At 32.2% G+C, this 24,494-nt stretch overlaps 1 protein-coding gene across 2 annotated transcripts; it reads right to left on the bottom strand.

The window, feature by feature from the left end:
- Nucleotides 1–10,963: 10,963 nt before the first annotated feature.
- Nucleotides 10,964–21,105, bottom strand: LOC136271086 (platelet endothelial aggregation receptor 1-like). Of its 2 annotated transcripts, XM_066070331.1 has the most exons (11): nt 20,927–21,105; nt 20,757–20,812; nt 20,219–20,377; nt 20,095–20,116; nt 18,809–18,867; nt 18,554–18,688; nt 18,174–18,209; nt 15,811–15,846; nt 13,394–13,469; nt 12,798–12,844; nt 10,964–12,471 (listed from the first exon to the last, which is right to left on the bottom strand). In XM_066070331.1, exons 1-11 carry the CDS (start codon nt 20,995–20,997, stop codon nt 12,287–12,289), a joined length of 882 nt encoding a protein of 293 aa, XP_065926403.1. In that variant the 5' UTR covers nt 20,998–21,105; the 3' UTR covers nt 10,964–12,286. The 2 variants fall into 2 exon arrangements, with proteins under 2 accessions (XP_065926403.1, XP_065926404.1); XM_066070332.1 differs by lacking the exon at nt 18,174–18,209 and having other exon boundaries at nt 20,927–21,100.
- Between the last annotated feature and the right edge of the window lie 3,389 nt (nt 21,106–24,494).

Raw genomic sequence — 24,494 nt, 5'->3', positions numbered from 1 at the left:
AAGCAAGTTCCTTATGCAAACGTGGTAATACAGTTCTAACTTCAAATTCCATATTTGCGATTAAAACGATAGTAATTTGCTTGTTTATTGTGAACATTCCAACACTATTGATGTTGGATAAATTTCAAGCAATGAAATAATGAAACGATATCAAACAAGAGGCCCATGGGCCACATCGCTCACCTGAGGAACAATCGGTATGATAAAAATCAGCTTAATGGAGTCATAATACAAACTATCTGGACAATGTACAATAATACATGTAGATCATGTATAAATAAAATCCATTTTCCCCCTGGATATTCTCATGTTTATAATCATTAGTCCCCTTTCTAACAGGATGAATTTATAGTCATATTACATGTTGAGTATTGCAGTTCTCAAAAAGATCCTTAAAAATTGTTAATATATGGGATAAAAACCTACATCAAACTCTGAACCTTCTTGTGGGGCCGAAGAATTGTCCTGGGACCAAAGTCTTAACAATTATAAACAATTATCTGGCTGATTAGTTTCTGAGAAGAAGATTTACTCTACATATTCCTATGTAAATCCCATTGTGGCCCAACTCTACTCCCAAAGGTGTCATTATTTTCACAACTTTGAATCTACACTACCTGAAGATGCTTCCAAACAAGTTTCAGCTTTCCTGGCTGATTAGTTTCTGAGAAGAAGATTTTTAAAGATTTACTCAATATATTCCTATGTAAAACTTCGAGTCCCCCCCCCCGCCCATTGTGGCCCGACCCTACGCCCGAGGGTGTCATTATTTTCACAACTTTGAATTTACACTACCTGAGGATGCTTTCACACAAGTTTCAGCTTTCCTGGATGATTAGTTTTTGAGAAGATTTTAAAAGATTTACTCTATACATTCCTATGTAAAACCTTGATTCCCCCCACTGTGGCCCCACCCTACCCCCGGGAGTCATGATTTTTCACAACTTCGAATCTACACAACCTGAGGATGCTTCCACACAAGTATCAGCTTTCCTGGCTCATGAGTTAATGAGAAGAAGTTTTTAAAGATTTACTCTATACATTCCTCTGTTATTATGGCCCCACCCTACCCCTGGGAGTCATGATTTTTCATAACTTCGAATCTACACTACCTGAGGATGCTTCCACACAAGTTTCAGCTTTCCTGGCTCACTGGTTTATGAGAAGAAGATTTTTAAAGATTAACTAAATATTCCTATGTAAAACTTCGATTCCCCCCTCCCCTAATTGTGCCCCAACCCTACCCTCGGTGGTAATGATTTTCAAAACTTTGAATCTACACTACCTGAGGATGCTTCCACACAAGTGTTAGCTTTTCTGGCTCATGAGTTTATGAGAAGATTTTTAAAGATTTACTCTATATATTCCTATGTAAAACTTCGATTCCCCCTCCCCCTCCCTCCAATTGTGCCCCAACTCTACCCCCGGGGTCATGATTTTCACAATTTTGAATTTACACTACCTGAAGATACTTCCACACAAGTTTCAGCTTTCCTGGCTCACGAGTTTATGAGAAGATTTTTAAAGATTTACCCAATATATTCCTATGTAAAACTTTGACACCCCATTGTGGACCAACCCTACCCCCGGGAGTCATGATTTTCACAACTTTGAATCTACACTACCTGAGGATGCTTCCATACAGTTTCAGCTTTCCTGGTTGATTAGTTTTTGAGAAAAAGATTATTAAAGATTTACAGTGGGGTCTCAGATATCCGGACGCCAGATAACCGGACGCTTCAGTTTACGGACTATTTTATTTGGGAACAGATTTTTTTAAGCGTTATTTTGTCTCATTTATCCGGATTGTGCGTTCTGGATCCGGACGGTCTGCTTTTACCATAAAAAACACTGATTAACTACTAATCTTGCTTCATTTAACCGGACGGTAAAATTTGATGATACCCTACACAGTACCAAAGATTACCCCTGTCAATTAAGTTTCACACCTGTTTCCGTGCTAGATCCTCATGAGTAGCTTGTATAAACACACTGACTTCCAAAATCACTTTCAAAAATAGGAAAATTGCGAACAACAGAGTATCAAACACAAATCACACTTGGACACAAAGAATATAGCTAGATTCGGTTATTGTCCGGTTAATATTTCATGACAAAATAATAAAATAAAGCAGAGTTCTTCATATCTAAAAACGTTCATAACAACAGACAAATCTAGTATGTGTTACTATATGGTATGAAAGGCAAAAAAAACCCAAAAACTAATATGAACACTGGGAGCCATTGTATACAAATACATTATCATTCATGACAGCAATATACATATTTCAGATATCCGGACGCTTCACCTATTCGGACGATTGGACATGGGAACGAAAGCGTCCGGATTACTGAGGCTCCACTAGTCTCAATATATTCCTATGTAAAACATCAACCCTTAATTGTGGCCCCATCATATCCCCAGAAAACATGATTTTCACAACTTTAAAACTACACTACCTGAGGATGCTTCCACAAAAGTTTTAGCTTTCGTAGCTGATTAGTTTCTAAGAAGAAGATTTACTCTATTTCTATGTAAAACATCGACCCTCCATTGTGGCCCCACCCTACCCCCGGGAGTCATGATTTTTCACAACTTTGAATCTACACTACCTGAAGATGCTTTCCACACAACTGTCAGATTTTCTGGCTGATTAGTTTCTGAGAAGAAGATTTTTAAAGATTTACTCAATATATTCCTATGTAAAACGTCGACCCCCCATTGTGGCTCCATCCTACCCCTGAGGGTCATGATTTTCACAACTTTGAATCTACACTACCTGAGGTTTCTTTCACAGAAGCTTCAGCTTTCCTGGCTTAATTGTTCTTGAGAAGATTTTTGAAAAATTTTCAAAAATTTTCATTAATTTCTAATAAGTATCCCTTAAAAAAGGGCGTGGCTCATAATTTTCACATCTTCGAATACACTTTGCCTAAGGATGATTTGTGCCAAGTTTGGTTGAAATTGGCCCAGTAGTTTTTTAGAAGATGTTGAAATTGTGAACGGTTTACGGACAGACGGACGGACAGACGGACGACAGACAAAATTTGATCAGGAAAATTTGATCACTTGAGCTTTCAGCTCAGGAGAGCTCAAAACGTTTAAAGCATTTGAAAATAAAATTTCCTTGACAACCGTGGTGTATATCACAAGTTTCATTTGGATTGCAACTGCATCGTTCAAGACAAAAACGAACAAACCCCTCCTGAACCTGCAAACAATTCTTTTCACAATTTCCTCCAAAATACCCCGTTCAGCAATCTTCAAGATTTAATGGTAGAATAGGATTGTTTAATATTTTCTTTAACATATACAATTTGAATTACATGAAAAAATGTTATAACAAAAACAAGAGAATACCTAACAAAAACAAGAGATTACCTCTACAATTTTCTCCTTCTTTTCGTTGATTTACACAACACCCGTTTTTCGTTTTATTTCTGTTTGAACAAATTATGATCATTGTATTAAAATTGTATTTATTGAAAATCCCGGGCTTTTATTGTCATGGTGTTTTTCAGGGTGATATGGGACACCTGCCCTAAATAATGTGGATAAAAGAACACAACAAACAAAATACAATGTAATTTTATCGTTTAAGAATTTTCAAATTTCAACATTTTAAAAAAAAATGTCTTTTTTAGATTTCTCAATGGTGAAAAGTATAAAAAAAAAAAACCCGAGCGGGATTCGAGCATATTCGTAGATAACGCTCTTATCCATTGCCCAACGGTGTTAGGTAACAAGGTAGGGAAGGAGATTACTAATATTATACTTGATTTTATTGTTTATTTTCATCAAAAAAAGTCACAATATGGAGGTGTCCAATTCCACCTTTATATACTAGTCAAAAATTCTGCTTTCGTTGTAAAACACTGTTCCTTCTTACTTATTCTTACTTTCCTTATTACTAGTTTATTACTTGGGGTGTTTCTCGTTCTTTACATACAGGCCATTGATGTGTTTCAAAAGTGTGCCGTGCAGTTGCACGTGTTGTTTGGTCTATCAAAAAAGTGAGTTTCCCATATGTAACAGTCTTATAACGTCGTTATGTGACATTTTGGTCTCAGGGCAGGTCTTCAACACTTCAGGTTGCATTGATTTTTTTCGTAAAGGTTCTAGAGCAGACATGCACCGCATTTTACTCGATTGGTTTAATGTTTTTATAAGCAGTTTAAAGCAGGGAACCTATCGAATCTAGTCGTTTTTCAAATCACATCCGAAAAATAAATCGAACCCAAGCTTTTCAACATATAAGGACATGATCGAGTAATTACTTTCTCTTTTTTTTAAAACATGAACAGTTTATCATTTTCAACAGCAGAAAGGAGTGACAACAACTAAAAAACTGTTGTTTAAGGTTTTTTTAGATAATAGAATAGAATAATAACAGTTGAGCGTAAGAAATTGTGACCAGTATAAACATGTATAGTTTTTACTTACTCTTTGGCAGTCTTGCATTTATCTAAAAAAAAATAAACATTTTGAATCAATTTTAACCTTCCTTTAAATCTATATCTTGAAAAAAAAAAAAAAAGCAAAGGGAGAAATTTTTACCATATTTGGATATGAAATATTCCGGTCCATTAATACAGCCTTCTGATGGGTGGCAAATTTCATAACGAGAGCAGTTACAAATTCCAGCGCATAGAATGCCATAATAACCCACTGGACATTTCATTGTGCAGTTGTAACCAAACGTACCAGCAGGACATTCTAAAATAGGAACTTTTTTTATCTATGGTCGTAATCAATTTACATAATATTTTTCAAATTTTAACTCTGTTTTCATCAACAACCTGTGAGAACAAGTCTAATAATGTCATAGTTACCGGGTAAATTTAGTGCTATTGAGGTGATACAATAGTATGAATTAGTGGAATGGCATAAATTTCCGGGTTTTGTGTGTGTATGTGTAAAACTAAGTCAAATATTTCAAACGACATTTATATTGAAGATTTCATGCATAAACTTTGATTATGTAGACAAGATATATCATCAATATCAATAAAAACTATTTCTAAAAAGTTGTTTCAATCATATTTAATTTTATTATATACCATTTTTATATTATGCCAACCATCATCAGATGGTTTAATATTAGTCCTTCGTATAATGCGTTTGATCTAAGAAGTACGTTAAACCTTCTCACCTGTGCATTTTCCATCACGAAGAACATAGTTTTCACAGCACACTCCCCTTTTATAGCAAGGCAGAAAACAAACATTGTACATAGATTGAGTTACTTGTCCATGTTTCAAAATTATAATGATTTTCAAAACTTATTTACTCATTTGAATTAATCATTTAGTTAAACTTACTTGCAATTACCGGTATCAACTGCTTCCAAAGTATGAACAGATGTCAATAGAATGACCACGATGGAATCCATTGAAAACCGACTGCTACATGTACAGTTGATAAACTTGTATATACATTTCGGATTGAACTTTTACAATAATAACCAATACTTGTAAAGCAGTTAAATCAAAGCAAAATCAATATATTCAGGAACAGATAAAGTGCGTCATCAAGATTTTTCCTGATCGATTACGAGAGTGCTTCTATACATAAGAATTGTACATTGTATGAACCTCTAAAAATTTAGAAAACATCGTGAGTGTTACTTATTATTTTCACAAAGAAAAAAAATGAATTTTAGGATTTTTCTGATGAACATTTATAATTTGCAGGATAATATACGGACTTTTGGCAAGAGTGGAACAGTGTGACTCATTAAAACCAGACAAGGTGTATGTCACCAATGGTTACCTGGACACTTGATCATTTCAATGTCACTTTGAAATACATACGACTTACAAATGTTTAACAGGCCAAAGTGTTAATAAAAGTTTATTTGATCTTCTCTCCTACATCTTGATATTTCTGTTGACTTGTTTTCACATTTAATACATATCTAATATCTAATCTAATACAGGCATTAAGTATACGTAACATATATATTTCCTCTTAATATTGCCATCTTGTAAATTTTAAATTTACCGGGTGGCAGTTAATGCAAAATTAACAGATTGTCATGCTGTAAATTTTGTATATAATATTTATATGTTAAGACTTGACAATATCTACAGTTGACAAAATATCTTTACATTTAAATTTTACTTTTTTGGACGGATATAAATCAATACTTTTTGTCAGGTCTTTAACATTATGTATCAATAAAATAGACTGTAATCAACGTACTGAGAGTACTGAAAGACGGGTCTTGAAAGTTTGAATTTGTAATTGTCCTTGATTTTCTCGAATATGCTTCCAAAAATTATGAATTTTCATTGTTGTTTCAATCTACGTTAAATTAGCTTTTTGCAATTGTCTGACACTTTTTTTAAATTTTACTTAATCTCAGCCTTTATAATTGTAGAAAATTGACACAACGATTTTTAATGTAAAATAAGACCCAAAGGAAAATTTTTTAAAAATTCTACTACCCGGGAAAATCGAAACAAATATTAATATCAAGGTAGATAATTTAAATCATTAGATTTATTCAATTTTGTGATCCAAGAGAAAATCCACAAGTCGGACGGTATCCGTTTTACAAGGTTTATGAAAACACCAAAAACTCTCAAACTGCTGAATTAATAAATTAATAAGTGCAACAGCAATCTTGTATAAGTCATTAAATTTGAACCTGATAGTAAACACGAACCTGTAAATATGTTTAAGCATGTTTTATTTATGAAACATATGCAAAAAGTTAAACTGTTTATTAAGCTTTAAAATTACTTTTTTAAAACTTATTGACTTTTCACCATTACGGTTATGCATTACTTTACTCATTTAATGGTAATGTAATGCATCACTTCATGAAAATGAAGTAATGGTAATTTAATGTTCGAATTCATGGACAAATGGTAATGTGACGCATTACTTTAGGGTATCCTATAAATGCGCAATAAGGTTTCGGAATTTCCAATTTGTCCTGGGGGTCATTTAATGGCTGAAAATTGACGGGTTCATTTTTACAAAAGAAACTTGTTTTAAAAACGTAATTTTTTTGGAAGTAGTCAAATGATCTTCTAGAATATGATTGGGGTGTCATTTTGAAGTGTGATCATGTTTCAGAATTTTTTTTTTATTAAGGGGATCAGTGGGCAACAAAAAATAACGGGTTTTTTTTGCAAAAAGTATGGTTCCCAGAGCTCCTCTTACAACTTTTGGAGTAGCTTTCTCTTGGGATATAATTGGGGGCTGTCCTCAAGATGTGCAATACGGTTTTAAAAAGTTAAATTTCATCCAGGGAGTCAAATAGTAGCAGAAAATTGACGTTTATCACTAAAAAAAATATAGATCAAAGAGCTCCTGTTATGATTTAATGGATAGACACATCATATCTTGGGATATGATAGGGACTGTTTTGTAGAGGTGCAGTAAGATTTTAAACATTTAAATTTCATCCAGGGAGTCAAAAAGTAGTAGAAAATTGACGTTTATCACTTCAAAAAACATTAATCCTAGAACTCCTTTAATGATTTAATAGATAGACACGTCATATCTTGGGATATGATAGGAACTGTTCCATAGATGTGCATTACGATTTTGAAATAATAAATTTAACCCTGAGGCCCATTACCTACATACCTTTTGATGCCCTTTAAGGATCAAGAATATATATGTGGTTAAGGGGTGGGGATCTCAACCGTTTTCGAGATATTCGTGCACTTCCTGTTTGAGGAGGGTCATGACCACCCCTGGGGCCCATGACCTACATACCGTTTGATGCCCCTTGACACAAGGAACAAGAATATATATGGTTTAAGGGTGGGGATCTCAGCAGTTTTGAAGATATTAAGGGACTTGCTGTTTGAGGAGGTCAGGACCACCCACAGGGCTCATGACCTACATAACATTTGATGCCCCTTGACATCAGAAACATGAATATATATGGTTTAGGGGTCATGATTATAACAGTTTCTTAGATATATGGTAATTTCAAATTCCTGGGGGGTGGGGATGACCCCAGGGGTCAGATCTAACTAGTAACTGTCAATATATGATTATGAAAACCCTATATAATTATCTTTGTTCCTTTTCAAGTTACCATTTAAAATAGAGTCTGCGATTCTTCCTACAAGGTTTAATGTTAGACCCCACATCCTTTTGACCCCCCCCCCCTGAAAAGTGGTTGTCTAACCCAAAATGAGAAAAATCAAACCAAGGTGCACAACGAGATATGCAGGCCTATCCTATCCTAGAGTGTTGTACAATTCTATTCAGCCATCTCTGAGAAACAAGTTCAGAGAGCGGAAAGAAGAAAAAGAAGAAGACGAAGAATAATACATGTATTGAGAACCGTACAAAAACAAGAAGTCTCCAAATTTCATTCGGGAGACTTAATAATAGATATTAAATAGAGATAGGATCATCAAACATCAATAATTTAAAGATAATTGACAATTTCTGATTCTAAGGGGGTCAGGATGACCCCTTGGGTCATGACCTACATGTCATAATGATCTGATGCGCCATGACCAAAGGTGGAATAATATCTTTGGATTAAGGTGGGGATCTCAATAGTTTTTATGATATTTTGATAATTTCAGGAAGAGCACTTGGGATCATGACCTACAGACCATCTGAAATGCCTTGAACAAAGAAATAATAATATAATATGTACATGATATATGATTCAATTTAAGAACCCAGATATAGATCAATCATCTATGTTTTGTAATATTTCATATGTTTATAAATACATGTATTAGTTTGTGTTTTATTCTATACTATTCATGTTAATGACTGTAGTATGGCTTAGTCTTATTTTAAATCACATTTAAAAATTGTCAAATATATGACTTGGAACCTCCAACCCCAAACAAGCTCAAATATAAACTGTTACCCCCCCCCCCCCCCCTTAATTGTCGAATTAAAATCAAAATATAATTTGGGTGTCTAAAAACCTTTATAAACTGGTAAAAAATGTTATTCTTAAAAAAAATACATTACACCTTGCATAATTGACAAATGATCTATTGAGATATGATCAGAGGTCATATTTCTATCTTGGGATCAATAACTAGTATTCATTGACAAGTTAAAATAAATAACAATAAATGATTCAAATTAAAAATGTTTATACTCCACATTCATCCCCCCCCCCAATCTAACCTGGTTTTAAAGATTCAGTCTTCTTAAAACATTCTTACATGTGTACAGTAGCAAATTTTAAATCATTTCTTGATTGCTTTTTCTCTCCTGATGCACATTAACATTTTGGAAATTTTAAGATTTATAAACAAAATGTTATATGCATGGGTATTCGCATATATGGGGCAATTGTAAATTCTCCTAAACAAAGCAGTGTCATCATTAGGCTAGGAATTACCCACATGGATCAAACACTATCTACATATGAATAAGATAAAATACTTTATTATTTCTAGTTCTAGAATGTCAGTGTCTCCAACAGGGCATAATCTATATACAATTTTACGCGCAATGACACGAAGAGCAAGAATAAATTATATGGTTTAGGGATGAGGATCTCAGATCTCAGAAGTTATCAAAATATATTATTATACTTTCATGTCAAATACTGAAATCTGATTAAGACGCAGTTGGTTATCCGTTCTATTACCCTCAGCGTTAGCAACACACTTGGCAATGGGTAACACAACGAATTGTTACATGCGCGTAAATTATGCGCGTACGGTTCGCCGTAGAATTCACTTCATTTCTATATATAAAAGCAGTAAACATTTTTTTTAAATCAAGAGATTCAGTATGATAAAATAAATAGTGCCTGTTTGGGAGGGTAACTGTTGAAATTGACACCCCTCGAAAAACATTGTCAACCTCCGTTTCGCGTCGGTTGACAATGGTTCTCTCGGGGTGTCAATTTCAACAGTTACCCTCCCAAACAGGCACTATTTATATACAGTGTATCATCATTTCCTATTTCATTAAGGAGGGGGGGGGGGGGTTAAAGACAACACCTGGGGTCATTAATGTACTTTACACCATTTGATGCATCATAATGACATTAAGAAAGTGAAAGTAGAACTTATGTATACAGGCATCTCATCATATTGTTCTACTGCTTCTACATGTATTATGCTTACCTATATTAGTCAACACCATAATGATAATACAATTAACACACAATAATGAATTCCTTTAGCTGATCTTAACTAATCCTTTTCTGCATATGGAAAACACATACATGTATGTATACACGTGAACCCATCTAATCGAAGAGCTGGGTAAAACTAGTACCCGCTAATATGACCTGCAGACCTGTGTTGTGTACGTAGCTTCAGACAAAGATCAGTTATTTGTAACATGCATGTATTTTTATGACCTATGCTTCAAATCAACTTGCACTATTTTATTAGGTAAATAACAACTTTTAAGGTGGTGCAGGACACCTGCATATTGTTATGTATACTTAAATTCCTATTGATGTAAACAATAAAGAATATAAAATATTAATTAAATATTTACCCCCCAAATAATGTTACCTAACATTGAAGCGCAATGGGTTAGAGCATTTACATGTCTGTAAGAGCATTATGGTCCAAGGTGTTTATTTGGTAATTTTACTTTTGATATAAATGAATTTTCATGGGGGGGGGGGGGTCTGGACCCCTCACTCCCACCCCTTCTCTAAATCTGTGCACATGATGATGTACATGTAGGCACACAGAAGCAAATCTAAAACCGGCAACTGTCACGGGGAGGGGGCATAATTTAATTTTTAATTTTGTTTGTAATAATTAGATAGACCATTATACTTTCTATGACATGAAATGTTAAGATTATTAATTAACTGTAATTAACTGCAACCAGTTCAACCCCAAATTGCACATAGAGTGATGCTCATGTGTATTATCATATGGGAAGGGATCTCATCCTTCAGTTATGAAAATGATAATTTTTAAATGTATTACCGGAGCTTGCATGTGGCCTTCATTTTTAATTAAACTTCATCGAACGTCATTTCCTTCCACAAAATAACGGAAATTTTTAAAACATTTATGATTAATTAAAAACAGAAACAATTACAAATAAGTATCACTTATAGGTTCCAAGCTTTATTTTACAGTATCACTTACAGGTTCCAAGCTATATTTTACTGCGCCAAAGTGAATTATTATAATACACTAATAATAAAATTTAATATATCGGTTTAGACCTAACAAACATGAATATTTTTCATCATTTTGTTTTATCAACATGATTTAATTAATCATAACCAAGAAATCTTTTACGTCTTTTCTATGATTCTAAAACCAAACGTTTTTCAAGGGTTTGTAAAATTTGGCCAAAACTCAGGTTCCCGTTACACGGAATCTAAAATTTGGGTGTCACTTAAACGATATCACAATTAAGTCATTCAATTTGTGTCAGGCCATAGTACGTTTAAGAACATACATGCGTTTCATCAACAAAACAGTTCTAAAGATGTTTTCTTCTACGTAGATAATACGACAAAAGTATCAAAAATAAATCTGATCTCTATCTTTTGTTGTAAGTGTCGTCAGCTTTATTGTAAACAGTTCACTGGCGGATATTGGGAAGCCCCCCCCCCCCCTTTTTTGTGCCATTTTGAAATAAATTAGTAATACTACAGAAAATCAGATTTTGTTGTAAGACATAGATCTTATAATACGAGTGTTGTTAGAAAAGTTCGCGGACATGTTCGATTGTTAGCGGACTACTCGCATGATACTAGCAAAATTTTTCATATTAAATCTTGACGTATTTTCTAGGAAATATGTAACAATTCATTTTTTTGATATGGACCTAAAAACTTATACAAATTAATTTTTATAAGATATGCTTCACGGAGCATGTCAGTTTTTAAATGTTCTATATTTTGTACGCGTTTTTCCCTTTTATGAAAATGTACAGTTGTAGCGCATAAAAATAAACGATATTTCACATGAAAGTACAATAAGTTCTGAAGGTCATTTTGTTAAAGTTTCAATTAAATTGAAGAATTTTGACCGCTTTATCGCCAAATATAAACGACCAACGCTAGGAAAATGAGTCAAAAACGTTAACGTAATTGGAGTTTAAAAAGTCACATTTACTACAGTTGATATGGTACGTTGTCGAGGAAATCTAACACCTCATTAAAATACACTTTTATTTGTTTAAGCGTACATGTAAGAGGAATACTTGTAAATAAAAAAGATCTCTCGTGGTTTGAGGTTATGTGGATTTCAACCCGAATGTTAAACTAAATTCCATAATAAATTTCATTGTCACTTCAAATAGCGTATACCTAAATGAGGCGTATTTCTATTTAATATTTAAACATTAAATTTTTGAACAGGTTTTGAAATCACTGAATGTGCTGTAAGCCTCAAGCTCGATCTGGATTCCAGTTTCCAGTTCTCGTTGCAATGTAGGATACTCAGAAATTTCGACTTTTGGAACTCCTGACCTTGTTTCCGAGGAAATGCCATACTCGTTATAAGTGTTGAAATGATGAACATCATTTACTTAAATTAAAAAAGATTAATGTTAAATACAAAGATCAAGTGAAATATATTATTAGATGGAGAATACTTAAATTGTTTTCACAAACATACATAATTTGTAATATTTCTCCATTGCTAGATAGATAGATAGATAGATAGATAGATAGATAGATAGATAGATAGATAGATAGATAGATAGATAGATAGATAGATAGATAGATAGATAGATAGATAGATAGATAGATAGAAGAGGGAGACGGTTTTAAGAGAAAGGAACAAGCAGAACCATAATATATATATATATATAAATTTTAAGATTAACAGGTATCTGATAATGACTACATTACCATTTGTGTTACTCAAGTCGCCCTGTTTCTTTGGTTGTCTCTTTATTCTGGATTCAGAAAAGTTTTATTTTATTACATATGTTTAAATTTTATTAGTAATAATTTAATCGAAAATCAAAATATCAAATGTGATTTTTCAAATGTTCAGTGTTATTATTTTTTTATAAAGTATATTAAATGGACAACCATGATCTCTTGTCAATTGTTTGGAAACGGGCAAATATGGAGATCACAATTCTCTAATTATTATGGAAGATACACTGCATCTTAATAGAAATATTAGTTATAATAGTTATAATTGACCACAACAAAATATGGAAAGGTAAAGTAAATAATTCATCATAGTGACCCATGGGATAATAACGATTTGTAATATATAGGATGGTTTTAGAATAACAATGATTTTTTATACTTAACTATAACAATATGTCATCATAAAAAGAAGAAATGACATTATCTTACATATTTCTCTACCGGGTATGACAAAGTTAATCAATTTGAAAATTTTGAAAATGCACTGGACAATTTATTGAGATGCTTTAAATCGTAACTTTAAATTCGTCAAGTTCATAATATATGTAAATGACTAAGCTTACCTTTTAATTACATTTATTCCAATGATTGCAATAAAGATAATTCCAATGACAAGACCAAGGACTGTTTCCCAGTTCACTGGTTTAAATAATAAATGTTAATAAAGTTACGTAATACAGCATTGTTCTTATATTGCGTTTATTCAATGTATGAATGATAGCATAATTGTTACTGCCAGAAACAATTTAAAAAGGATTAATACAATTTTAAAAACAGCAACATACTAGTACGTTTAATTTAAAATCTTTTAATAAAATTTGCAATTTGTCAGAACTTGTTTCTTTTACATTTGTATTATATAAAATGAAATATATTCAAAACAACAAGCAAGAGATATGCCAAACAACAAAGGTGGAAGAAATTGTCAAGAAATAATAGGTTTTAAACGCCTAGTTATTAAGACAAACTAATATGAGTTATTTTAATTTCTATTCCATACATTTTTTATTTCTTTTTTCTGTGCTTTTCAAATAAACAAGCCAAAAATTTCGTTTAGTTCTACACCGAGAAGGTCATCATCAATAACTTGTTTGATAAGTTCAATAGAATTATAATCAGTATTAAACTGATTACCTAAGTTTGACCGTAAGTCACTGTTGTTGAGGTAAAATGGTTTACATTTTCTCTCAGTCCAAAGTAAGTTTCAACTCTCGATGTCACTTTCTGTCATTTTTGGTTGGTTAATACCGTTAGTATAGTAAGTACAGGTGAGAGGGTGACAATTAATCGACAGGTAAATAGATAGACTTAAGGTGGATCTCTACACCAAGTAAGTGTAGGAGATTTTTGTTGCATGCATTTGGTACTAATAATAGGCACAGAATTTAACAACAATAGACCTCAAAGTACAATACTCTAATTTTTAAAGAATTTTTAAAATTTCAGTCTGCTTCCAGATATCCCCTTATATGTCAAAATTTTAAACATTTCTGTTTTTAAATTCTTATGAAAGTAAAATGTTATAAAGTTGGAAAATGAAAAACAAAATAATCATGAATGAAATTTGTATGATTTTTATTGGAATCGACATAAATATGAAACTAAAATATTTTAAGATTCTATTAAGATAAACTGTTACATGAAATACCACAAAAATCTGAAAATAGAAACAATATTCTTTGGTTAATGAGATGGAAAAAGGAAATTGAATGGAATTGCAAAATTGAAAGAAATACTGAATTATTGCAAAAATCATGGTTTGAAAGATCCTGTTTAAGAATTGTCTTTCTTGGTTTTACTTGGTCTCAAATTTCTTGGGACCAATTTTCTAATTAATAAAAATCACGAAGAAAAATTAAAAAAAGTACGAGTCAAAGCTAAAATATCGGTATAAGGTTAGTGGTGCTTATGATAATGTTTTAATTTGAAAAATTATATTTCTGATGAATGCATTATATTAAACTCTTTAAAACAAAATGTCAGTAGTTACATTGCCTTTTACGTTTTTATATACAACAGCAATTATAAACAACAACTAAATGCATACATAGTGATACGTGTGGGAAAGAAAAACATGCTCCTTTTCAGAATTCTGTCGTTCCCTCATGTGGCTTGCAAATCCTGGGTTCCACTGATATTGCTACCTAGCTATATCTATTTTAATTAAAATACATTCGTTTAATGTCAAACTTTCAATGCAAGTCTTATACTGCAAACGTTTTAAATTTAAGAAGTCAGGCAATACACGAGATGGTACTTCGGGACTTTAGTTTTATATTCATCATAAAAATATAGTTTATGTAAAAATATTATATTTTCTTACCTTCATCGATAGCCCGTCACATATTTATGATTGTCTGCTGTAGATAACATGACAAACATGTATTGCCAATAACAGGGAAACAGTATATTATTTAGATTTCACGTTTTCCGTACGAAACAGCTGATAAGCAATGTTGGTTGACAGTTTAAATCACGAAGAAAATTGACATACTTTCAAAGCGTTTTGGTGATTTCATTCTTATTTCATCTCCATCATTAGAAGAGTTCAATTAGACGGTGTATAGCTATTTTGTACCACGACAAAATGCTATCAATCCGGAACAAAATGACGTTTCAAACAGATGTCAGACATGTTGTGACAATATAGCCTTCCAGCTTAATAAAAATATACTCTATGTATAACAATATTCTACCAGAAATTCAACAGAAAGTTTTGACATCTGTAAATGTCCCCGATTGGAACGAATTGTAAAAACAAAAAAAAGCGAAAGGGGGCGCGTCCAGCTAACCCAATGTCCCATGGCAGTTTTACATATTACTTTAGATTTAAAACTTGTTCTCTTCTACAATTATTAAGAACTGCATAAAGTGGTACTTGATTCGAAACGTGTTATGAAGAAGGGGGTATAGGTATTACAGTCAGAAAAATAACCAGTTAAGACAAGAATTTTATTTCAATAAATAAGGTCGTACTTACTGAAACCTTTTGTTTGACTCGTAGTTTCCTTTTCACCTATAGGTTTTTAAGAGGAAAAATATAAGATTAAGATATTCAGAGATTTCATTTTCACAAGTTGACTTTGAAATTTTGTTTTCTTTAGATTCCGAATATTAAACAAAAACTAAGACTATGTGAGAAAAGCATTGCCTTTAACAAAGATCTCAACAAGTTCTATATGCAAACGTGGTAATAAAGTTATAACTTCAAATTCCATATTTGCGATCAAAACGATCGTAAACTGCTTGTTTGTTGTAAAAATTCCAACACTTTTCATGTTGGATAATTTTCAAAAAATGTAAGAATAAAATGCAATTAAAAAAACGTTTGAAGCATTTGATTTAAAATTACCTTGACAACCACGATATACATCACAAGTACCGGTGAGAGGGTGATAATTAATCACCAGGTGAACAGAAAGACTTAATAAGAATATACTCTAAGTACAATAATATATATACCATCAAAAATCAAACAGAATTTTTTTTCAATCTGTAAATGTCCCCAATTAGAACAAATTGTAAAAAATAAAAACATAAAAAGGGGACGTGTCCAGGTAGCTCCATGTCACATGACAGTTTCAAATAATATTTGATTTAAAACTATAGATTTAAAGCTTGTTCTGTTCTGCAATACTGTCAAAAGTTGAATGAAAACGTGTTATGAAAAAGGGGGTATACGTATTACAGACAGAAAAATAACTAGTTAAGACAAGAAATCTCGGGGTTTTTTTTAATTTTAAGGAAGGAGTCTTTTCTGGTTTTCGACTTGTCGAAAATAAAATTGATTAAATGGTCATTAAATCAGGATGAAAGGAAATTAAAATATTTTATAATTTTTCTTTCTTTTTTCACAGTCATACAACTTGGCAAAGAAAGATTAATTAATTAAGTTAAGAATATAACAAGGACAATATTTTTGGCGGAACATTGGCGTAGGAAAATATCACATGTTTTAGCGTTTTTTAAAACAATAACACAAATATGTGGGATTTTTTCAACTAATGTGCACTAATGATAAGGTATTGGATTTCAGAATATGTTTTTAAAATACAATTTGCCAATCAATTTACATTTTTATTAGTTTTTTTAAGCGCTCATTCTATAAATATATTTGTGGGGAAAAATAACTAAAATCTCATTTTTCTCTTATTAAATGGTCAATATATTAGTTTTTCTGTCAGTTTATATCTTTATGTAAGGCCTTTATAATATGTAAAAATCAGAAAAATGTCCAAAGGTAATCAAAATACCTTCAAAAAATTAAGAAAATTAGACGAAATGCGGGAAAGCAATATCAATTTTATTTAAATGTTAATTCCAATTTAGTAGGAGAAGTTGATAGACATTCTGATATTCTTTCATTTTATTGAAGAATAAAAACTTCGTATCTTAAATATATGTATACACATCTGCAGATAACTACATTCATTTTTATCATTTTTAGCCGGGCTCTGCTGAAAGCAGAGTCCTGGCTGTAGGCAGGCAAATCGCCAATGTTACTATAAATAGTACAACTTCAAAAGTAAACAAAAAACCAAACAGCGTCAAAGAAAAAGCTTCCGCTTTACCAAATAGTTACTTTAAGAGCCACATTTTGTCAAAAGTGTTGGCATTTTGTTTCTTTTTTTTAATTTCGAGAGACTTGTCTATCTTTTTTAGTTTTCTTATTAATAATGTGTTTTAAAAACAAGACTAATGCATTTTGGACACATACAATGCGCATGAATTTCCATGAACTACTTTGCTGCGCATTGAAGAAATAGGGATTGAATATATAACGCTTGTTGCAAAATTCAAGGCAGCAACTGTTGAATTTTTTTCTACTAGACAGACATTTTTTGGTTTATAGTCGCTTACAAAATTTTGTCGCTCTCTGACGCTTTGCCGACATTAAAAGCATGAGAGAGAGAGAGAGAGAGAGAGAGAGAGAGAGAGAGAGAGATTTATTTCAGTCTTCACTACACAATATGCATAAAGACACACCAAAAGAGCCCGGCTTTCAGTACTTCAGTACTTTGATTAAGCTAAGGAAAAAGGTAGTGATCTTGACCTGACCTTGATGCGAAAGCAAGAAGGTCAAATTTGATTAAACTGATAGAATCATTTGATTATATGATCTGTTTGACTGTGTCAAAATTTTATGAATTTCTTAATATAAGAAGGATGTCAGATAACGAGAGGACTCCATCCTTAAATTTCCCAAGACGTCAAACTAATGTTAACAACCACTAAAAGGTTTGATAAATAAACTGGAGCCTTTAATCAATAGCATATGTTTCATTGTAGTGTGTTATCATGTTTTTATTTCAATTAAATTTTCTTAAATAATGTCGTATTTACTGAAACCTTTTGTTCGACTCGTAGTTATCATTCTATCTATAAGTTTTTAAGAGGAACATTATAAGATTAAGATTTCTTAGAGAATTCTTTTTCACAAGGTCGCTTTGAAAAAATATATTCTTTAGATTCCTATTATTAAACAAAAAGTAAGACTAGGTGAGAAAAGCATTGCCTTTTACAATGATCTTAACAACTTCTATATACAAACGTTGTAATAAAATTACATGTAAAACTTCAAATTCCATATTTACAGTCAAAAACGATAGAAAATTGCTTGTTTGGTGGGAACATTCCAACACCATTGATGTTGGATTAATTTTAAGCAATGAAATAATGAAATGCAATCAAAAAACGTTTAAAGCGTTTGAAAATTAAATTACCCTGGCAACCATGATTGACATGACACGTTTCCTTTGGATTGCAATTGCATCGTTCAAGGCAAAAACGACCAAACCTCTCCTGATCCTGCAGACAGTTCTTTTCACAATTTTCTCCAAAATACCCAGTCCAGCAATCTTAAAGTTTTAATGGTAAAATAAGATTCTTTGGTATATTTTTGACTGATACAATTCATTTTACACAAAAAAATGTTATAAACAAAAACAAGAGAATACCTAACAAAAACAAGAAAATACCTGTACAAATTTCTCCTTTTTTTCGCTGATTTACACAGCACCCGTTATTCGTTTTATTTCTATTGGAACAAATTATGATCATTGTATTAACATTGTATCTAATGAAATTCAATTTTATACGAAGAGCATTTATTGCCGTGGTATGGACCACTGACCATAATTATGTAAATAAAAGAACATGATTATCAAAATACTTTCACCGTTTTAGAATTTTCAAATTTCAACATTTAACCAAAAAGTATTTTTTTTAATTGGAAAGGCAAAAATTATAAAAGCCCCAGCGGGATTCGTAGATAACGCTATTCCCCGTTGCCCGACGGTGTTAGGTAACAATGTCGGGAAAGAAGACTAAAATTATCTTGATTTTATTGTTTATTTCCGTCAGAAATACTTCACAATATGGAGGTGTCCCATACCATCTTAATATACTAGTCAACAATTCTTACGCCCATTGCCTTTATTTGTATTACACTGTATGTTTCTTCTTTTAATTATTTTGACCATGACAATTATGAAGTAAAAAGAATTAAGAATAACAAGGCATTTTAAAAAACTCAATGAAACTTTATTAAAGGGTTTTATTTAAAAAAAAAAAAAAAAAAGGTACTCTACGATACAAAATTTATGCCTCGTGTGTTTACCATTCGCGTTAATAACCGCTTCTCATAAAGATCACACAATTGAATAAAAGACCTGTGTGGAGGGTTATTTCATTTGTTTATGTGGTCTAGTTCTGCTAAAGTCCAGTGCTGAGGAACTGTCTCACTTGGGGTGTTTCTCGTCCTGTACATACAGGTCATTAATGTGTTTCAAAAAGTGCCGTGCAATTACACGTGTTGTTAAATGTCTATCAAAAAAGTGAGCTTCCCTTATGTAACGGTCTTGTTGACGTGTCATTATATGACGTTTTGGCCTTCATGGTAGGTTATCAACACTATTGGTTGAATTGATTTTTTCTTGAAGGTTATTGAGCAGACATGCACTGCATTTTACTCAATTGGTGTTATGTTTTTATAAGCAGTTAAAGGCAGGAAACCGATCAATTTAGTTGTTTTGAAAACCACACCCTAAAAACGAACACGCACCTCCCGCTTTTCAACAAATATGGTCATGGTCGATCAATTACTTACTCGATTATTTTTTATTAATGAACTGTTGATTATTTTAAACAGCAAGAATGTAGTGACAACGACTTAAAAACTGATGTTTAAGGTTTTTTTAAGTTATAATAGAATATTAAAGTAGGGTGTTAGGAATTTTGACCAGTATATATAGTTTTTACTTACTCTTCACCAGCCTTGCATTTATCTAAAATGAATAAACATTTGGCATCAATTTTTAAAGTTCCTTTTGATCTATATCTTATTAAACAAAAGCAAAAGCATATTTGCTTATGCAATATGCTTATACCATATTTGGATATGAAATATTCCGGTTCACCAGTACAGCCTTCTAATGGGTGGCAAGTTTCATTACGAAAACAATTACACCTTCCAGTGCATAGAATTCCATAATAACCCACTGGACATTTCATTGTGCAGTTGTAACCATACGTACCAGCGGGGCATTCTAAAATAGGAACATTTATTAATCTATGAGTCTTCAACAATATACATAATAATTTTCAAATTTCAACTCGGTTTTCATAAAAAAAACCGATGAGAACAAGTTGAATAATGTAATAGTTACCGGGTAAACTTAATGTTATTGAGGTGATACAATAGTATGGATAAGTGGAATGGCATGAATTTCCGGGTTTGGTATGTATTTGTATAAAACTAAGTCAAATATTTCAATCGACATTTATATTGAAGATTTCACGAATAAACTTTGATTATGTAGACAGGATATCACCAATATCAATTAAAAAAAAATAAAAAGTTGTTTTAATTATTATTACTCCTACGTATAAAGCGTTTGATCTAAGAAGTACGTTAAACCTTCTCACCTGTGCATTTTCCATCATGAAGAACGTAGTTTTTACAGCATACTCCTGTTTTTTTGCTATACAAAAATCAAACATTGTATATAAATTGAGTTACTTGTCCATGTTTCAAAATTATAAAGAGTTATCAAAACTTATTTACTTATTTGAATTAATCATTTAGTTAAACTTACTAGCAATTGCCGTTATCAACTGCTTCCAAAATATGAACAGATGTCAATAGAATGACCACGATGGAATCCATTGAAAACCGATTGCTACATGTACAGTTCGGATACTTGTATATACATTTCGGATTGTACTTTAACAATAATAACCAATACTTGTAAATCAGAAAATCAATATAAGCAGGAACAGATGAAGTGCGTCATAAAGATTTTTCCTTATTGAATACGAGAGTGTGTCTATATATATGAATTGTACATTGTATGAATTTCTAAAAAATGTAGAAAACATCGTGAATGTTACTTATTATCTTTCACAAGGAAAATAAAATGAACTAGACACTTGTTGCAAAAGCAACAAAAAGGTCTTCCGTTTTGATATACATCTATCAATTTAACTGTAAGACATTGCTTCTCTTACATGCAAAACAAGTTGATATGATAATTATTGTGAATGATATATCCAGACGTTACTTACATGTAAAACAACGAGAATGAAAAAGAAATCAATTTTTTAAGTACTTTTTGTGACGACCAGAAGTAACGCCGATCTAAACAAAAATGTTAACCATTTGTACAATCATAAGTTAATCTTGCCTCAAAGTTTGGTTGTTCACGACTCTGCCAAATCTAAGATCTCTTTGAAACAATATTTTTTGTCTCGGGACCGAAACGGACGAACGAAAGTGATTAATAAAAACAAAAGCTGGTATTTCTCGTACATTTGCTTAATGTACATCACTGTTTATCAGGCTAGATGAAATTCCAAAAAAGTCAGCTAAACTTGTTAAAAACAGGATTTGTTTGAACCCTTCCGGTAAGAACCGGAAGTGACAGTTAACAAAATTAAACCCGTTAAACACATCCCCAATCAAAATTCTCTCAAACAATCTATGAAAGATTCGTGTCTCAATCACTTACAATGACGAAAATATTGCGGACATCAAATTTGTAAAAAGAAAAGCTACATAGAGATATTTGAGATATCTCACCGGAAGTAAAATTTATTTGCTAATTTAAAATTATATAGATGACATATGTAAGATTGTATACTGATATTTTCATTTTATGTAAAATGAATAAAACAAATTTTTGAAGTGCTTCCGGTGACGACCGGAAGCTACGCCGAACAAAACAAAATAGTGTAAACACATGTACATACATTGGTCTATCATCCCATAAAGTTTTATCGTTCAAGTCGTTACCATTTTTGAGATCTCTAGGAATCAAGGTTTTTTGTCTCGGGACAGGAAACGGACAAACGGAAGTGCTCAATGTAAATTGTAATTAATATTTTTTGTGTACTTCCCCTTTCTACTTAACTGTTCATCGACTTCACTACAAATATCAAAGGAAAACAGTTAAACTGATAAACAGCTCGATTTGTTTGAACTCTTCCTGTGTGGACCGGAAGTGACGGAAGACAAAACGAAACCGGTTAAACACATCTTCAATCAAATGTCTATCATCCATGAACGTTTTGTGCTTTGATCGCTTATAGTTTCTGAGATCTCGTTTGTACAAATTGTGTTTCAAAGAAGCTACCTGAGATATTTGAGATATCTCACCGGAAGTAGAATTTTTTTGTTGAGTTAACATCGCATAGACAATCTATGCATAGATTTATACTTATATATTTATTTTATGGAAAAAGAATTTTATGCGAAAAAGTAGTTATTTTTGAAGTGCTTCCAGTGACGACCGGAAGTTACGACGAACAAAACAAAATAGTGTGAACACATCTACAGCTATGGGTCTATCATCCCACAAAGTTTGGATGTTCAAGTCTTTACCGTTTTTGAGATCTCGTTGATACAAGCTTTTCCAACGCGGGACAGGAAACGGACAAACAGAAGTGCTCAATCTAAATTGTATTGAATATATCTTGTAAACTTGCCTTTTGTACTTCATTTCTCATCCAGCACACTACAAATATCAATGGAAATAAGTTAAACTGATAAACAGCTCGATTTGTTTGAACTCTTCCTGTGTGGACCGGAAGTGACGGAAGACAAAACGAAACCGGTTAAACACATCTTCAATCAAATGTCTATCATCCATGAACGTTTTGTGCTTTGATCGCTTATAGTTTCTGAGATCTCGTTTGTACAAATTGTGTTTCAAAGAAGCTACCTGAGATATTTGAGATATCTCACCGGAAGTAGAATTTTTTTGTTGAGTTAACATCGCATAGACAATCTATGCATAGATTTATACTTATATATTTATTTTATGGAAAAAGAATTTTATGCGAAAAAGTAGTTATTTTTGAAGTGCTTCCAGTGACGACCGGAAGTTACGACGAACAAAACAAAATAGTGTGAACACATCTACAGCTATGGGTCTATCATCCCACAAAGTTTGGATGTTCAAGTCTTTACCGTTTTTGAGATCTCGTTGATACAAGCTTTTCCAACGCGGGACAGGAAACGGACGACAGGAAGTGAATTTTGAAAAAATGAAAAAAACGCCTAGAGATATTATCATTTTCTATCAGTCCTGAAAATTTCAAGAAAATCCATCCCGCCATCTCTGAGAAATCTTGTGGACAAAAAAAGGGAAAAAAAATAATAATAACTAGAGCAAAGCTCGTTGCAAAGCAACGAGTGGGTCTTCCGTTAATGTCGAAAGTAAAGCTGGAAGTTTCTGTAAGAAGCAGAGCTCTTAAACCAACAACAAGAGTAACTAAAATAAAAAGATGAAAAAAATCGAATTATTCCTGGTACGACTTAATAAAATACGAATGATTTTAAGTACGACTTAACAAAAACCTTTCCGATTTCAAGAACGCCTTAACAAAAAAAATCCGAATGTGTTCAAGTGCGACTTAACAATTATTTTTGGTACGAGTTAATTTTACTTTGAACATTACGCTACATTTTAAACCAAGGACGCGGAATCAAAATTTCCGGAAAAATCAATTTTTAAACCCCGATATCTCTGTAATGCATCGTCCGATTTTAAAACGGCTTTCAGTGTTAGATTCAGCTTAATAAGTTCTATAAAACACTTATACATTTTTGATTGGATCAGATAATTCATTTTTTCGAAAAATTTGTTTTACTTCTATTTTCGACCGGAAGTGACAGATTTTCATTTCCAGCCTTATTACAGATGTAAATCGACTAAATCATGACCATTGAAAATTTCAAGCCTCTATCTTAAAGCGTTTTTGAGAAAAGTCCGGGACAAAATGACTTTTTGAAATTTTAAAAAATGACGTCACGTCAAAACGGAGGTGACGTTCTCTTTAAAACTTTTACATTTTTGAGGGACGCCAACTTGCAAAAATCTCTGAAAATTTCTTTAGAATCAGTTAAAAACCTTTTGAGTTATGAGGCAAAAAAGGAGTCAGAAGAAAAGAAAAATAATAATAATAACTAGAGCAAAGCTCGTTGCAAAGCAACGAGTGGGTCTTCCGTTAATGTTGGAAGTAAAGCTGTAAGTTCCTGTAAGAAGCAGAGCTCTTATACCAATAGTAAGAAAAACTAAAATAAAAAGATGAAAAAAATCGAATTAGTCGTGGTATGACTTAACAAAATACGAGTTATTTTAAGTACGACTTAACAAAAACCTT

The sequence above is a fragment of the Magallana gigas genome, chromosome 8 (genome assembly GCF_963853765.1).
Source record: "Magallana gigas chromosome 8, xbMagGiga1.1, whole genome shotgun sequence".
NCBI classification, from domain to species: Eukaryota; Metazoa; Mollusca; class Bivalvia; order Ostreida; family Ostreidae; genus Magallana; species Magallana gigas.
Note: the sequence above shows the minus strand (reverse complement) of the source record. Positions and strands in the feature narration are given on the sequence as shown.

Bases quoted from the DNA above. Each gene is read 5' to 3' on its own strand.
- LOC136271086 (XM_066070331.1), bottom strand. From the start codon at position 20,997: ATGGATTCCATCGTGGTCATTCTATTGACATCTGTTCATATTTTGGAA. The intron at 18,689-18,808 runs GTATTTTCTTGT...TAAAACTTTAAG, and splicing joins AAAAGGAGAAATTTGTACAG to ATTGCTGGACTGGGTATTTT. The intron at 12,472-12,797 runs GTAATGTAGTCA...TTTTAATTTAAG, and splicing joins CGACTTGAGTAACACAAATG to TAAATGATGTTCATCATTTC.